At 47.4% G+C, this 17,421-nt stretch overlaps 1 protein-coding gene across 4 annotated transcripts in view; it reads right to left on the bottom strand.

Moving 5' to 3' along the window:
• Sctr (secretin receptor) overlaps positions 1–17,421 on the bottom strand; it is a 52,662-nt gene that overhangs the window by 8,077 nt on the left and 27,164 nt on the right. For all 4 annotated transcript variants that reach the window (XM_060371683.1, XM_060371684.1, XM_021661727.2 and 1 more), the window contains 5 exons: positions 11,632–11,729; positions 10,742–10,874; positions 8,962–9,115; positions 810–870; positions 173–242 (listed from right to left, as the gene is read on the bottom strand). In XM_060371683.1, the coding sequence (XP_060227666.1) occupies positions 173–242; positions 810–870; positions 8,962–9,115; positions 10,742–10,874; positions 11,632–11,729 (516 nt within the window). The remainder of the gene's footprint in view (positions 1–172; positions 243–809; positions 871–8,961; positions 9,116–10,741; positions 10,875–11,631; positions 11,730–17,421) is intronic.

The raw sequence follows: 17,421 nt of genomic DNA, 5'->3' as shown, positions 1-17,421 counted from the left end.
ACCCTCCTGCCACTCCTTAAGGAACAGCCTCTGTCAACCTGCCAAGCTCTGCAGTGCCTACCCTCGTGGTGCCTGCTGGGCACTCAAGCCCCGGGCTCTCCACCCCTCAGAGCTCCTCACTGGTTCAGTGTTCCCCTGCTTGTCCCCAGCTCAGAAGAGGATGGCCACTTACCAGGATGGACACAATCACAGGCCCTCGAATGACCCACCAGATGGAAGTGTTGGCGTTGATGTCCCAGCATCTGTGGAAGAGAGGGTTAGGCATCACGAGGAGTGGGGACTGGGCTGGCTGGCAGGTCCCTAGTGCAGCCCTTGGCAGGAAGGCTGTGCTTGTGCCCTTGGTCATCACCTCAGTGTGCCCACCACTGCCAAGATCTGTTCCCCCTGGGGCTGGAGAGATGGCTCAGACGTTAAGAACACATACTGTTCTTGCCGAGGACCTGAGTTCAGTTCCCAGCACCCATGTAGGACAGGTCACAACCACCTGTAACTCCAGATCGAGGGGATCCAATGTCCGCTTTGGTTTCCATGGGCAGCTGCACTCACCTGCACATACTTACACATATACACATACATTAAAAAAAAAAAACAGTCTTAAAAATATGTCTATCCTCTTCTGCTATATTCAGTTAATGCAGCGCTAGAATCAAACTCTGAATTTCATGCATGCTAGGCGAGCATTCTCCCTCTTGAGCCAGGAATTTAAGGTTACTTGAATTCCCAGCTGCAGATCTAGCGCTACAGAGGCTGACAATAGCATGTTAGCATGTTGTGCTGTGTTTGTGTTACTCCTCCTCCTACCAGCTTACCCAGTGTCTTCAAGAAAGAGTCTGGTGATAGCCCATGAAGCCACAAAAATGGCTGGAGAACCTGAAGGTCAAAACAAAGGGAGGCATGGTAAATGGTTAATGTCAGTTTGGCAGGATTTAGAATGACTGAACAGACAAGGCTCTAGGTGTGTCTTCAAGGGACTATCTAGGTTAGGTTAACTAAGGCAGGAAGACCCACACCAAACATGGGTAGCACCATCCCATGAGCTGGGGTCCTGGGCCGAGGCAGCATTCACCTCTCTGCTTCCTGACTGTGGATGTCATATGACCAGCTGCCTTGGTCTCCCACTGCCTTCCCTGACACCGTGGGCCATACCTTCAAACAGTGAACCAAAATAAACCATTTCCGAAGTTGCTTCCACCAGAATATGTTGCCACAGAAATGAGACAGACAACTACACGTCTAGGAGAGAGAGCCCATCCTTCAACACAGGCACAGTGGAGGGAGACATGTACCCCCATCCAGCTGCTAAGCCGAAGATAAGACTTGGTTGCCATGGCACCCCTTTACCATCTTGCATCAGTGTGCAGCCATATGCTTCCGAGGTTCTGGTAATCCTCTAAGAATGGCAGTGGGGTCAGATGAAATCTGAAAGCCACATGGGGTTAGGATACTCTCAGGAGCCTGGGGCCAGCTTCCTAAGCACTTGTAAAAGGGAGAGAAGGCACACGCATGCAATTTGGGGAGGCCCTGGTTTGAGATAGAACGTGCCTGGCAGAGTGGGCTAGATAAAAGATGCAGATGATGGCAAAGCCATTGTTGACTTGTTAAAGTATTGATTGTACAAATCTTATCCGTTGGGCTTGGGGATGGCTCAGTGGTTGAGAATGCTTGCTGTGCAATCATGAACCTGAGTCTTAGATCCCAGAAGCTACATGCAAAGCTGCCATCACAGGCCTACAGCATCAGGCCTGGCTCTTCGCCTTGCTTTACTGTTTCTTTGTGACAGGGTTTCATGTAGCCCAGGCCGGCTTGGATCTCCATATGTAACTGAGGATGACCTTGAACTCCTGATTCTCCTGCCTCTACTTCTTGAGTACAGGGATGACCGGCGAATACCAGCATGCTGGGTGCTAGATACTAAACCTGGGACTTTCTGCATGCTAGGCAAGCATTATTACTATTATCATTATTATTATTTATTTTAGGAGATGAGGTTTCACATTCCTGGACTCGAGTCAGATTCCTGTTTCAGCCTCACAGGTAGCTGGGGCCCCAGGCGTGTACCACTGTGCCCAACTTGCTTAGCTTTTCACTGCAGCTCACACAATGATCCCAACAGATTTGCTGCTCTACACAGTGGGTGGGGAGAGGCCAGGCACCCAGGCCACTCTATTTTTAGATCTCCAGTAAGCAAAGCTCTACCTCACTCTGACCCTGTGACTCCAACCAAAGGCATTAAGGGATGCTTTTCAGGACAAACTGAATGACCCTAGACAAAGGGCCTAGAACTAGGGATGCTGACATGGCTAAAAGCGCTTGCCACGAAGCCGCACAACCTACGTTTGATCCCTAGACTCAAGAACCAATTGTCACAAACTGTTCCCTTACCCCTACATGTGTATGGTAGCATGTGTATATGCATGTATAAGACACACACGCACACACACACAACTGTACACAACAAACTAATAAATGAAGCTTTTTTAAATAGCTGAGGACCCTCCAATACAGTAGCCACTTCAGGCCAATCTCCCTAGGGAAACAGATTTCCATCAACTCTGGAGTGTCTTGTTCTTAACTATGAACAGAGAGCCGAGGTCATAGACATCAGATTACATCGAAAACTAGAAACAAAACAGAGAAGAGGAACTGAGAGGAAACAGACCGTGCAGGGAGCAGAAGAAACTTGAACAAAACAACCTGAGGGAAATCACCTGAACAGCGGGAAAGGTTACATCTACAAGAGACAGCAGGATGCTGCCAACCTGGAGCGTTCAGAGAACAGAGAAGGGCAGAGAAACGAATATACAATTTCCAAAATAAACACTCAGTAGAGGAGTCGGAAGATAAAGGCTAGACTCCCCCAGAAAGAAGAGTAAACAAACAGAATGGAGCGGGGAAGAACAAGAATTTAGACACAGAGCAGATGTATTGGTGCAAAAGAGAGTTTCTGCAAAGAGAATGAAGCCGGGACAGAAGGGAAAGCTCTAAGGGAGGGCATAGGAACACTCTCCAAACCAAGGATGTGGTCTGGTGAGGTGGATCGGCGGGCGGCACCCCAAGGACCCGTATGGCGGAACGAGAGAATCAACTCCCACACGCTGCCCACTGCCCCTCCGTACGAGTCACACCACACACTCAAATACCCATGCATACACACATGTTAAATAAATCCACACCCCAAGAAACAAGGACCCGTGCCACAGGCCTGTGATTGCAGCCCCCAGGAAGACTGAGGCAGGAGCAGTGTATGCTCAACGTTAGCCTGGGCTAGATGGGAAACTCCTATCCCAAAACAAAACTGGCAAGAAAAAGAGATGGAGATACTCATCTGTAGATGAGAGGGCAGCAGCGGAATGTTGGGGGGGGCGCGGAGACAGTGTATCACAGTCCATCCTTGCGATGACTGAAAACAAAAACATATCTCTTTTTCACTAAATATGTTTGGGTTTTTTTTTTGTGTGTGTGTGTGTGTGTGTGTGTGTGTGTGATGTGGGGGTTAAACCTGGGCCCCCAGTATGGGTTTAATTGAAGTACATCTCTAATGCTAGCATTTAAAATAAGTAGACTTTAGATAAACTATAATTGATTTTCAGAAAAAAATTAAGTATACCTGGCTGGAGAGCGAAGCTCAGTCCGTAGGAAGACACAAGCATGCGAATCTGAGTTTGTAGCCCCAGCACCATAGGGAGCTGGAGAGAGGGTTCAGTAGTTAAGAGCATTCGCTGCTCTTGCAGAGAACCTGGATTCCGTTCCCAGCACCCTCACAGTGACTGGCACCCACACAGTGACTGACACCCACACAGTGACTTATGCTTGTAGCTCCAGTTCCAGGGGACCTGATGCCCAATTCTGGCCTCTGTGGACACCAGGCATGCACATGGTGTACATACATACATGAAAACAGACACTTATGCACATAAAATAAAAGGAAATGTATATTTAAAAAAAAGCCATGCATGGACTGAGAGAGAAGGGAGGCAGACACAGGCGCATCCCTGGACTTTACTATCCTAGCCAATCAGTCCGCTCTGGCTCAGGGATAAGATGGACAATGATAGTGGAAGGCACTTGACATAGACCTTTGACTCCTACATACATGTGCACACCCACATCACACACTACACACCACACGGCACACAAAAGTCAGGTTGACAAAATATGTAAGAACGTACACGTTTCCTGTTGTAGTTAATGGTTTGGAAAATGAGTGAAGGGTTTTTCAGACGATTTGGAAGATTTAGTAAAAGTAATCTAATTGGCCCCCTCCTTCCGATCTAACAGAGACAAGCCCTTAGCATGTGGAGATTTAGAAGAGCAGAAGAGTCAGGGAAGGGCATTCCTAGGAGAGACAATTATTAATTAAGTGCACAAAGGAGGGAGGAGAGCTGGAGAGATGACATAGTGGTTGAGAGTACTCATTGCTGTTTTGGAGAACCCTTCAGTTCCCAGCGCCCTGCAGTTGGCTCACAATTGCCTATAACTCCGCCTCCAAGGGATCTGACGCCCTCTTCTGCCCCCCACAGGCACTGTACTCACATACACAGAGCCGCAGTCAGACACACACACATGCAGACAATTAAAAAAATCAAAAAAACTCTTTAAAAGCACCAAAGAGAAACTAAACGAAGCTTAGTTTAGTGAGTCGCTGTGAGTCGCTCTGCCTAGGCCTGGAGGGTAACTTACATCTGTATTTAAAAAACAATAATGTACAAATAAAATGGTACTCCAGGAGAAATAAAATGTTAAATACATAGAAAACAAAGTCATTGCATACCACTTGGCCCAGCCGTAAACTGTGTTCTCACAGCTCTGGCAACGGACACGCCGAATATGCAAATGAGGGGTCGCCCACGACCGAGAGTCCTAAGGCACATAGGCAGGGAAAGGAGTTCTGTGTACTTACCTTTCATCAGAAGAAGAAAACAGACACTTTCAGGTGGACAGAACAACAAAGGTGGGTGTGTTGTTTAGAAAGGGGAGAATAAGGGTTGCCTTGCCAGCATGAGGTCCTGAGTTCAAGTCCCCAAACTCATAAAGAAGCTGTGTGCAGTGATGCCTACTTGTAATCCCAGCCCTGGGGAGGCAGAGACAGGCAGAGTCCTGAAGCCTGACCACCATTCAGCCTAGCACTTTGCAAGTTCAGTGTCTTTCACAGCCACATGCACTAGAAACAGTGAAACTGATGACGCTGGCACAGCTGCCTGATACAGTTCCGGCACAGCTCAGCCAAGTGCTGCAATCACTGTCATTATACCTCTCACTTTTGGGTTTTGGTCTCTGCATATTACATATTTGGGAACTTTATGCATTATGATTCATTGTATGTCTTTTTCCTGAGAAAATTGTATGAGTCTGAGTCTTTCCAGGAAAATCCTAAAATTAACTTTATTTGGAAGTCTTCCTTATGCTCTGGAGATCATTAAGCACAGATAAGCAATAGCTAGATGAGGCCATTATTCCAAGAATTGTCTTGGAGCATCTGCCCCTGAGCAAACTCAAAAAGCATAATAGGTGCAAGGTAAACAGAGACTATTGACAAACTCTAGCTAGCCAGGAGAACCAGGAGACTAGGTTCTAGATTCATTGCTTTACAATATGCCTAGAGCTCTCTGAAAATGTGGTTAAAATAGGCGGTCATATAAGGTACAGCCCTGGAGGAACACAACTCTGAATAAGATAGATTGACTAAAAAATCTTTCTGCTTTACAGCATAGATGATGAAATACACAGTGAAAGAAGTTAGGTATTAATATTTGCTATTTATAAAAAGACTGTTCAGATATTTTGTTTGTCTGGAATGCTTTAAAACTGCAAACACTGCCAGCCTAAAAGCAGGCTGTCATATAATAAATGTGTTTGCTTTGGAGGACACATTCTTTGGATTTTTTAAATTGGAGTTATAGGGTTGATAATAAAAATGAAATCTGTTCTGTTTGTGTTTTCTAATTGTGACTGAACTTGTAACCCTGAACATGTAATGAAAAACCAAACACATGATTTGTACTTCTTGGGTAATCATTAATCTGTCTTTGTTCTGCATTACCTGTATAAATAAAGAAGCACCTAGCTGCCAGTCAGTCAGAACTGCGAGAGTCCCCTGACCACCATGTCTGACAACCTCCCTCCCTTCAATGACTCCTTCTTTCCTCTGCAGGCCACTGTGTCACCTGGGAAATCCCCCGCCCCTGAGCCCTGGCAAGTACCCATCCTCCTGGTGAAGGGCCCTGAGGCACGATGCTTGGGCTGTCCTCTGACATGCATGCGTGTGCCATTTCAAGTGCAGCTTTCTCCCCCATAGAGAGAAATATGAGGATAAACGTTAGGAGGACCAGTTAAGGAACTGAAGAGCAGGCCTAGGGAGCGTGGCTTAACGTTGGAGCTCTTGTACAATATGCAGGATGCCCTGGGTCCAGTCCCAGACAAGTTTACAGCTCCTTACTTGACTAAAATCCTGTGGGTAATGGGATTGGTAATCTGGTGTTAGTAACCTTTACGTTGCTTTAGAAAATACATCCATAGACACATATCTATTGGAGACAGGTCTCATGGAGCTCACTGTCCTTGAACTCAGTGCGTGACTATGAGAATATCCTTGTTCTTGTGGTCTTGGGGTTACAGGTGTGCGTCACCAACCATGCTGATGCAGTCCCAGGGGTCTAATCTAGAGGGACTCGTGAATGGAAGGCAAGTGCTCCACCAACTGAGCCACGTCCCCAGCCTTAACTTCTCTATCTGTGATCTCTGAACAGCAAGAACGGCTTGATGTGGAGTCAGTCAGGGTCCTGCCTGATCTTGTCGATTTCTCTAATCCTGACAGATGAGGGCTGTGAAGCCCGGGGTGCTGTGTTCTAAACCAGGTGCTTTAGGCAGTCAAAGGCAAGCCCCTGGTCCCCTGCGGGATTATTCACCCATGCAGACAAGTCTGGCCCGACAAGCACCTGCTGATCAGGGGTCACGTGCTGAAGAGGCTGAAGCTCTGGAGAGGAGGGTGCAGTGTGTTCACCAGCCCTCCTGCTGGTCTGGGGGACAGACAAGACTCTAGCAGTAGGATTCAGACAAGCAATAACATCTAAGAGGGGTTTCCTTGCAGGACGTTTCCTAATTGAAGGCATCAAGGAGAAACCAGATGGAGCTGTAAGTCACGCCCAGGCACCTGGGAGCTTGAGGTTACCTACATATACGATAAATCAAAAGAACAATGAACTGATAGGTAGGTGGGTGGGTGGGGAGACAGACGGGTGGGTGGGTGGGTTTGGAGTTCATAAGTGATGGCTAGATAGATGTATGGGGAGGTGTGTGGATATATGAATGGGTATGTGCACAGGTATGTGGGTATATGTGTATATATATGAGCAGGTGGATATATATTGTGTCCATAAATGAGTGGATGGATGGATGGACAGATGTATATTTGGGCACATAAGTGACTGAGTGGGTAGGTGGGTGGAATGTTTGTTACTCACAAGTAGCCCTGAATCCACCCTTGTTTAGAGAGCCAGCTGAACATATTTGTACCATCTCTGAGCTGAAGTCCCTGCGAGGCTCCTGGAGGTTGATGAGTGAATTTAAAAGACGAGTGTAAAGTCTGCGCTCATGGCCTGGAAAACACTGAGCGCTCAGGAAGTGGGAGTGAGTTCCTTGACCAGAAAGGGAAGGAGAAGAAAAGGCAGGGTCTTTGCAGGACTGGCTTGTTGCCATTTTCTCTTTCCTAGAAACTAAGTCCTGAACTTCCTTTGGAAACCAGGTGGTTTGAGTGGCTTATGACCATCTGTGCATTCCATTCTCTCAGACCCCTGTGGCTGCCTCACTCATGTGTATGAGATTCATGTGTGCCAACCAGAATGAACTGCAGAGCAGTGCAGGGAATGGTGGAACATGATCTGTGTTTGCTCTGTATGTGTGTGTATGTGTTGGTGTGTATGTGTGTTTATATATGTATGTGTCTGCGTGTATTGGTGTGTATGTGTTTCTGTGTGCATTGGGACTGAACCCACAGGTTCTTTGTCTTTTGTCTTATTGGAGCCTGGTGGTGGTGACGTGGAAAACACTAGGGATGAAGCCACTGTTACAGACTGCAGTGTAAGGACAGAAGAGGAGACAGGGAATGCCTGGCTTCAGCTTGATGTGAAGTTGGTGAGCTCTGTACCCATCAGCTATGTGCACCACTCTGTTTCCTTTAAGTTTGAAGTCTGTCTGACCCATCTCTCTTAGTTCTAGACTTGCAAGGGGTCATCTATGGAAGGTGAGGCAAGTGCTGGGCAGAATAGAACCGGAAATGCCTCAGGATGCCCAAATTTCAGTTAAACCTAAATCTCAACTCTTATTCCACATTTGAAAGACAAGGAACCTGAGGTTAAAGGGTTAACCATCCAGCAACTTGCCAAAGCTTGCCCACATTAAGTGTGGATCTGGGACTAGACACTAAATCCCTGGAATCCCTGGTTTCTTTTTCTTTTCTTTTTTCTTTTTCATACTGTGCAGATTGAATGGATGGGTGGATGGATGAGAGGATGAATGAATGGGTTGATGGATGAATGCATGGATGGATGCATGGAATGGATAGATGCATGGATGGATGATGGATGGATGCATGGAATGGATGGATGGTTGGGTGGCGGGTGGATGGATGGATGGATGGGTGGGTGGGTGAGTAGGTAGATGGATGAGAGGATGAATGAATAGATTAATGGATGGATGCATGGATGGATGATGGATGGATGAATGGATGGATGGATGGATGGATGGGTGGATGAGAGGATGAATTAACGGGTTGATGGATGGATGCATGGATGGATGTATGGATACATGGAATGGATAGGAAACATGGTGGATGGTTTGGTGAATGGACTGATGAGTGGATGGATGGAACTGCAACTAGAAACCAAATCCTCCTCACTCTCAACTTACCATCCTTCCCTGCACACCACACACCTGTCACACATATAATACCATGGACAGACATACCCCATCCGAGGAGCACAAACGCCTGCAGGCACTTCCGTTCTGAGAAGAAGGAGATGGCAAGGAGTGTGTGAAGGTAGAGGCCCTCCACCAGCAGCCATGCATAGTTGGCCATGATGCAGTACTGGAAGAAGATCATGACCAGCTTGCAGCCCACCTGCAAGAAGAGACAGGCATGTGAGCCTTGGCTGGGTGACTGTGAGCCTCCCTCAAGTAACTGCTCCCAAAGAACACAACACCACACTGTAGGAGGCAGGGGGCGGGAAGGAAGGAGGTGGGAGGAGGGAGAGAGGATGGTGGGAGGGAGGGGGGAGAAGGAAGGCCCGGAATGTATGACTGTCTCCACAGGACTGTGGACATATCTCAGAGGGTAAAGTGTTTGCTGGGTGAGCATGAGGACCTGAGTTTGAGTCTCAGAACCCACATTTTAAAAAGCCAGATTTGGTGGTGCATGCTTGCAGTCGCTGCACTAGGGAGGTTGAGGCAGGCAGACCCCTGGGGCTTGAAGACCAGTCAATCTCACATATTTGGGGAGTTCCAGTGACAGGCCCTGTCTCAAAAAATAAATATGAAGCAGAGTCTGAGGAAAGGTACCTGAACTTGCCCTCTTATCTGCACATATATGTACACACACGTGTACACACATGCACACGCGCACACACACACAGAGGAATAAGCACACTCAAGGGTTCTCCTGAAGTCAAGATGGCCTAGGAGCTGCCATAATCAGCAAGTGGATTCCAGTTGTGAATTGCCCTGAGCCATGGTGAGGAAGACACTTGCACTCCTTCAGAGAAAACCATCTAGTACTGACCAGAGCCTTTATTTATTTATTTATTTATTTATTTTTTTAGGGGGTCACTGTAGCCTGGGGAGAGAAAAAGGCACTGAGTCAAAGTTAGCAAAACTGGGGCTAGAGAGATGGCTCAGCCATTAAATATAAAAGTTAGCAAAACTGCCTTTCCTCTCCGGTGTGAGTGTGTGTGAGTGTATGTATGTGTGTGCATGTGTGTATGTGTGAGTGTGTATATAAGATCTGTGTGTAGTGTGTGAGTGTATGTGTTTGTGTACATGTTTGTGTGTATGAGTGTGTATGTGAGTGTATATGTTTGTATATGGTGTGTATGTGTGTGTGTGTGCTTTCTGAGAGGGAAATAAAAAAGCAAAGTCTCTCAAAATGAAAAAAAAAAAAAAAAGAAGTTTAATCTGCAGCCTTCATTCTTGCCCGGGATGAGGATGTGAAGAAGAACACTGTGCCCTCCAAGATGCCACAGGGACATGGAGCACTAGAGATGCTTCAGCCGCTTACGGTGGGTAGCCAGGGGCCCCAGCGACGCACACACGAGTGCCATGACCTAAGAGGCGTCTGGACAGTGCGAGGGAGGAGACGGCAGACCTAGCAAAATGGCGTTTTCTGAAGACCTGTGTATGCACACATTCAGGCCCAACTCGATTCTTTTCTCCGATAACCAGACTTTGCCATTTGTCTGCAGCTGGGAGTTGTCCGAGTCCAGAAAAAAAAAGTCTCACCACAGATCTAGTTCCCAGAGTGGCTGGTCCACTCCGGGCACGGGGCACTCGAGGCAGTCTCCGCCGATTGCGCTACACATGACTTACACCACGGCTGCAGAGCTTTACAGACCCTCCCAGAGCTTCCACGTCCTGAGAAGCACCTCTGGTTACTGTGGCATCTGGGTAACGTTAATGGGTGCTTGCAAGGAGGACAGCGAGCTACGGGGCTTGGTCCTTCCCAAGATCAGTCTAGGACCCTTAGGCATGTTACCCTGTGGGCATCACAGTAGGTGACGTCGTCGGAGGGGAAGAGTACAGCATCCTTGATGAAGTTGGACAGGGCGCGCAGGATGAAGGACACGAACAGGTGCATGTGGATGTAGTTGCGGGTGCAGTGCAGCCTCCTGTGAGAGAGAGTGTGGGGCTGCGAGATCGTGGAAGGAGGCCGGTGTTCACACAGAGCCGCCTGTCCGGCCCCCTCCCCTTTGCGAGGAAACCAAAGCCGGGACAGGAGCCCTCAGGTCCCAGCTCTGTGTAAACAGAACCTGCGAAGCTTGTAGGGCCCCGGTGGCCGGCGCACGCCGTGTGCTGCACTGAAGTTAGAGAAGAGAGCCAGCCAGAGCGGCCCGAGCCTTAATCCTAGCCCTTGGGTGGTGGAGACCGAGGTATCGTCTCAAGTTGTAGGCTAGCAGGGTCGGTCGACATGTTAATACTGTCGGAATAGGCTAGACCAGAACAGGGCAGAGTAACACAATCTAGTACTTTTGGAACAGTAACATGTCTCCTGCCCTGGCCAGCCACGACCACCAGCTCCTGAATTTTCTCCTGTGCTCGGGGGGCTGGACATTTGTTACTGGTCCTCCCTGCCATATTTTTTCGGATTTGAGGGCACACATATGTTTACATACATTTATTTCTGGTGATGTTGCAACAGCGCATTCTCATCTACAGAATTTTACTCTTTGTTGTTGTTGTTGTTGTTATAAAAAAAAAACAACAACACACATTTTAAATTTCCACTTCTGTGTTGAGCCACATTTATAGCCACCTTGAGCTTAATGAGATGGCCAGGCGGCCCACCCACACCTCCCTCTTTCCATCCTGAGTAATTAGGGAAAGCCTTAAGGACTGTGTCCCGGGGGGGGGGCAGTGTGTTCTCACCGGAAAGAGCACAGGATGCTGAGGGCGACCAGGAGCATGGCCAAGGAGGAGCTGTAGCCTACAGTGTACATGACCTTGAGCTTCAGCAGGTATGCATGCTGAGGAGAGAGAGACACAGGTCAGCACTACCCCCCAACCCCCACCCCACTGGCTGTAGCTGGCTCTTCTGTATCCCAGGGCACCGGCTTGAGGCAGCGCTGGCTCAGCCTTGACTACTTATTCCCGTGCCTGTTGGTAGGTCTCTTTACCAGCACTATGAATTCAAAGTTTTACTTAAACACTCCCAGAGACAAGCTGCTCACTGCCTTTGGAGGAAGTCACTTGGCATTCAACAATGCAAAATACTAGGAAAAAAGTTTTTTTTAGAAAGCGTTTTATGTATACCAGGCAGGCTTCAAACTTCCTTGGTGGATAACCTTGAGCTCCGGATCCTCCTGCCTCCACCTCCCAGGTGCTTGGGCTACAGGTGTGTGCTGCCATGCCTGATTTATACAGTGCTGGAGTCAAACCCAGGGCTCTCTGCAAGCTAGGCAAGGACTCAAGTTAACTACACCCACCCCCTTTTTGTCTTTGAGACACAGGGTCTCATATATTCCAAGCTGGCCTTGAACCCATAACATAACTGAAGATGACCTTGAACTTCTGGTCCTCCTGCCTCTACCTTCTGAGTGCAGGCATTAAGGTGTGTGCTGTCGGTATCAGCCGTAATCTTTTAAAGTAGCACTCAACAGAGCTAACTTTTGTATTCCACTTATGTATTCTTTTCTTTAATTTTTCTTTCTAGAACCATCTAAAATAAATCCGCCTTCTAGACGAAGTCTGTCCTATGTGGAAAGGTTATAAGATTGTACACAGTGCCCTGTCATTTTCAAATAAATCTGTTCTGCCCATTGACCCTCACTTATCTTCTCAGTTCTCAGTTCCTGGTTTTGACCTCTGTCCACACCATCAGTATTAGTTCAGTTGCAGTGGTGGTTTGTTGATATCCTTAAGGAAGACACCCAGAGGCCTGGAACAGTGGCTTAGTACTCAGGGGTGCTTGCTTCCCTTGCAGAAGACTAAGTTTGGCTCCCAGGGCCTGTGTTAGGCAGCTCACAATCACTGTAACTAGCTCCAGCTCCTGGGGGCTCAGACACATTCATCTGACCTCAAGGGCACCTGCACACGCACATATACATACGGGACACATAAATAAAAATAAAATAATTTTTTGAGATGGGGTTCCTCTGTGTAGCCCTGGCTACTCTGGAACTCAGACTGTAGACCAGGCTGACCTCAAACTCAGATCCTCCTGCTTCTGACTCCAGAGTGCTGGGATTAAAGGTGTGTGCCACCACCACCTGACATAAAATAAATATTTTTAAATGACAATGACAACATGAATCACATCGCTGTACAGCCCAGACCAGGAAGGCACATAGAAGCATCACCTCTGACCTATGCCCTACTCTACCATGAATGCGACCAGACAGACATTTAGTTGTTCACCAGCCACTTCACACTGTTTGATGCAAAAACATTGCAGCAGAAAGGAACATCAAACAAAAAAATTAAATAACACCTACACTTAGGCTCAGAAAAATGAATTGTACAATAGTCTTAAAGTGGGTTGAGGAAATAAACATTAAGACAATGAAAATATTAACAGTAGTAAAACAGTGATAAATTTAACAAATTTATATCTAAATATATATCTAAAATGAATAACACACCATCCAGATAAAGGAATGGTGGGAGTGAAAATGGGTTCAATTTTTCAGGCAGTCTGTGGAGTTACTTACTGAGAGCCTTTGAAATAGGCATTTCTTCTTGATCACCCTTCTGTTTTGAGACAGGGTCTCACATAGCCCAAGCTGGCTTCAGGCCTGATGTGTAGCTGATGATAATCTCAAACTAGCGATCTTCTTATGGACGCCTCCTGAGTGCGCCACCCTGCCCAGTTTTCCCAGGACGGGGATGGAAGCCAGGGCCTCCTGCATGCTAGACATGCACTCTGCTAATGCAGCTGCAGGGGGCACTCTGGGGTTAACTCTAGGAGGCTGAGCCAGCCTTCCGTAGCCACAGTTCTGTGTCTACATATTCCATGACCCACAATTTTAAAATATCGGCGGAGCGGGGCTGTTTCTGTCCTGGAGAGGTGGTGAGTGGTGCTCTGGGTTCTAGCCCCGGGACCCACGCAGTGGAAGGAGAGAACCAAGTTGCAAATTGTCCCCCAACCTCCACACATGTGCCACATAGAATAAATAAACGCAAAAAAATATATAAACCTCTTCCTGTCCTGAGCTAGTGCAGACATTGGTCCTGCCCTTATTCCCTGGGCAATACAGTGCCACTGTTTCTAGAGCATCCCCACAGTACATTCAGTGCTGCAGGGCCTCCAGAGGTTTCATCAGGGATGCACAGGGGCGTGCATAAGAGCTACACAAATATTATGCAATTTTATATAAGAGATTTTAGTATCTTCAAATTTGGGTATAGGTGGGTTTCGAAGAACCAATGCCACGAGGACCCTGAGGGACAGCAATTGTCAGAAAAAAATATTTGTTTATAAAGACATTTCTGAGATTACATTTATTTTTTTCTGTGTGTGGAGCATCAAGCTTGGGGAAAGACCCTTTATCCATCCTGTTGGTTCAGTGTGTTCCTTACAGAACTACTGTGTCCAGTACCCAACCATGGAATAGCTAAGTACATTATCTTAAACCTACATACCTTTAACGACATTCCAGGGTTAATGTTTTCTGAGGGTTTCTAAAGAAGTCGGGACCATTCACGGTGCAAAGGCAGAAGACAAACTTTACATGTGCAGTGTAATTTCAGCTACATGTGAAAAAGAGTTCGGTTATAATAAACGGCTTTTTTTGTGATCAATGGTTGGGTAGCTAGGGCTGGGGTTCAGACTGGAGACTTCTTGTCTAGCATGTGTGAAGCCCTGGCTTCCATTCCCAGCACTTTGAATAGTGGGCAGGGGCTGGGGTGCACAAGCTGGGAGAGGTTGAAGTATCAAAAGTTCAGGGTTCTTCCCAGCCACAAGGAGAGTATAAAGCTGTGTCTCACTACACGAGGCCCTGATAAGGAAGTAAAGCAAGCCACTGGTATCGGCTGTCTGTGAGAATCTGCCATGCTGGGGTACTGATTGGGAGGACCTGCACTTAAATATCCTGTGATCTGATCTTATAATCACATTTTTTTAAATCTATAAAGCTGTGTAGCATAGTGAGTTGGAGGCTAGGCTGTAATACATAAGACTTTGTTTCAAAAAAAAAAAAGGGTATCAGCTGGTCTGTGCGGTTCAGTTTCATATCTTTATTAAAATAAGCTTGTGAGCTGGCAGGGTGTCCATCAAGTAAAGACAATTTCGGACAAACCTGATGTGAGTCCAGGCCTTGGGCCTCACATAGCAGAAGAAAAGAACTGATCACAGCAAATTGTCCTCTGGCCTCCTGAGCCATGGCACAGGTGCCCCACACACACACTAAAAAATAAACAAGTGTAATTTTAAAATTCTTAAACAAAAAAAAGTGGTAATGAGATCTGTCATGTGTCAGCAAATTGCTGACCTCGGTTTTATGGTTCTGAGCAGAGATATTATTTCCTTTTGCATTTTTCTATCCTGGCATTTTGATAAGTGATGTCTAGTAAGTGACTGAAGAGGGGGAATTAAGTTTTTAAGGCACAAGAGCTATACCTTGATCATTTTGCACAGCAATGGCCTCAGGATTGGAATGGCCCAAACGCCACAGTGTCATACAGCAGACAGGAGAGAAATAAGACAAGCTTCCAAACCTGAGAAGGCCAGCCTCGTGCTTATCAGTTTTGAACCCTGAGCAAATTACTTAATTTACTCCCCTGAGCCTCAGATTCTTTACCTACAAAACGGGGGTCCTATCGTCTCCCTTGCAGGTTTGCTAGAAACAGGAGGAAGCTAATAGGTGGGGTGTATCTACAATGCCTGCCATTCAGAGGGCCCGCAGTGTCTGTCCCTTCCCCCAGCGATTCCCATCCCCCCAGCATGGGCCAGCAGGGTGAGGTGGTAGAAACTCTGAGGTATGAGTTGGCCTCCAAAAATAAAAATGGAACCTGTTTTCTCGTCCACCAATAGAATGTTCTGAACAGGTGGCAGTGTCCCTGGGCTGTCGTCAGCCCGACTGTGTTATTTTAAGAGGCACCTTAACAAATCTGGGTGCTTCTGAGTGACGTGTTGCATCACCTGAAGTTCACAGGAAATGCTGAGTGTGTGGGGTGGGAGAGTGGTGGCAATTTAGGTAAGAAATCTTAGAATGATTGACAAGATGAAAGGCAAGACTCCCTTTGTAAAGGAAGTCCAGTGGTAGAAGCTTTGAGAAAGTACATAGATTCTGACTCCAAATAAATAAGGATGTTTGGCATCGGACCCTCCACATGACAACTGTGGTTGCTGGGGCCTCCCCCTTGCTGCAGCCATCCCTAAAGCCAAAAGCCGTCTCTCGGGGAGGAAGAGAAGAGCTCTGAAGGTGAGCTGCCTTAGATTAATGACCCCTTGAATTTGGAACACCGAAGAATTGTGCAGGGCTGGGATGTAGCACCCTAGTGCTATATAAACCAGGCATGGTGGCACACGCCTGTCATCCAACACACAGGAGGGAGAGGCAGGAGGCTCAGATGTTCACAGTCACCTCAGCTACACAAGGAGTTTGATACCAGCCCGGGCGATAAGAGACCCTTCCTAATAAAATCAAATGAGATAAAGTGGAATGGTTGTGACCAGGATGGTTATTTGTGGGGCTGGGAAGGGGAAAACAGGGAGTAGCTGGTTCAGTAGTAGGGCTAGAGTGTCCCTTTCCTAAGGTGAGAAGAGTTGACAGAAAGCTCGCTTAGCAGGTTAAAAGCTCTGAGTGTGAGTCTCAGCACCACACATATCAGGCTTGGTTTAGCACTCGGAAGGAGGGGCTGGAGGAACAGGAGTTCTAGGTCACTCGGGGCTATTTAGGGAGGTTGAGGCCAGCCTGGGCTATATGAGACTCTGTCTTTAAAAAAATAAAAAGAAGGAAGGAAGGAGATCTGTGGAATTTCGCAAGCCTTGATCAACGACGGGATCAACCTGTTGGTGTGCAATCCCGGCTCCTGGGTTCATGCCCCGAACCACTACGCTGTGCCCTTTCCTTTGGTTTGAGACATGGCGCAGGGAGACACGCACCACCGAGGGTGGCCGTCTGTTCCAGCAATGCCTACACGGGCTCGTGGGAGCCAGAGAAGGCACAGGTTGACTGTGCGGTGTCCTGGCAGAATAATTTGTCCTATTCAGTATCAAGTGTCCTTCAGCCCCAATTTCACGTCCATGAGGTTTGACCCCATCATGACCTCAGCTCCCAGGAGTTCTCACATGACCCTTGTTCCCTGCAGCTGTCCATTGCCCTGAGAAGACTCGGTCCAGCAACATCCTTGCTCTCTCTCCTGTGTCAGACTAACTGTCTCCGCCTGGGAGCCTGACGGTGTCACCTGTTTGCTGTCTGCTCTACTCAGCTGACAGTGAGAATTTTCTATTAAGAGACAGACAGCAAATATTTTAGGCTCAAAGATCCACATAGTCTCTTGCAACTACTCAGCTTGGTCCCTGTCATGCAGAAGAGCCTTGTGGTGCTAATGGGCTTGGCTCCATCCCAACAAAACTTCACTTGCAAAAGCTGGGGGAAGACCATCTCGGCCCAAGGAGCAGCCTGACAGTCTTTGTTCAACACTGTAGCTGCTTAGGGGCACCCGTGCCTGCTCTTCCTATTGTCTGAGTCCAACACTGACATTTGTCAATACTCT

This window comes from Meriones unguiculatus, chromosome 18 (assembly GCF_030254825.1).
Source record: "Meriones unguiculatus strain TT.TT164.6M chromosome 18, Bangor_MerUng_6.1, whole genome shotgun sequence".
In the NCBI taxonomy this organism is placed as follows: Eukaryota; Metazoa; Chordata; class Mammalia; order Rodentia; family Muridae; genus Meriones; species Meriones unguiculatus.
The sequence above is the reverse complement of the archived record's forward strand: the minus strand, read 5'-3'. Positions and strand labels throughout refer to the sequence as shown.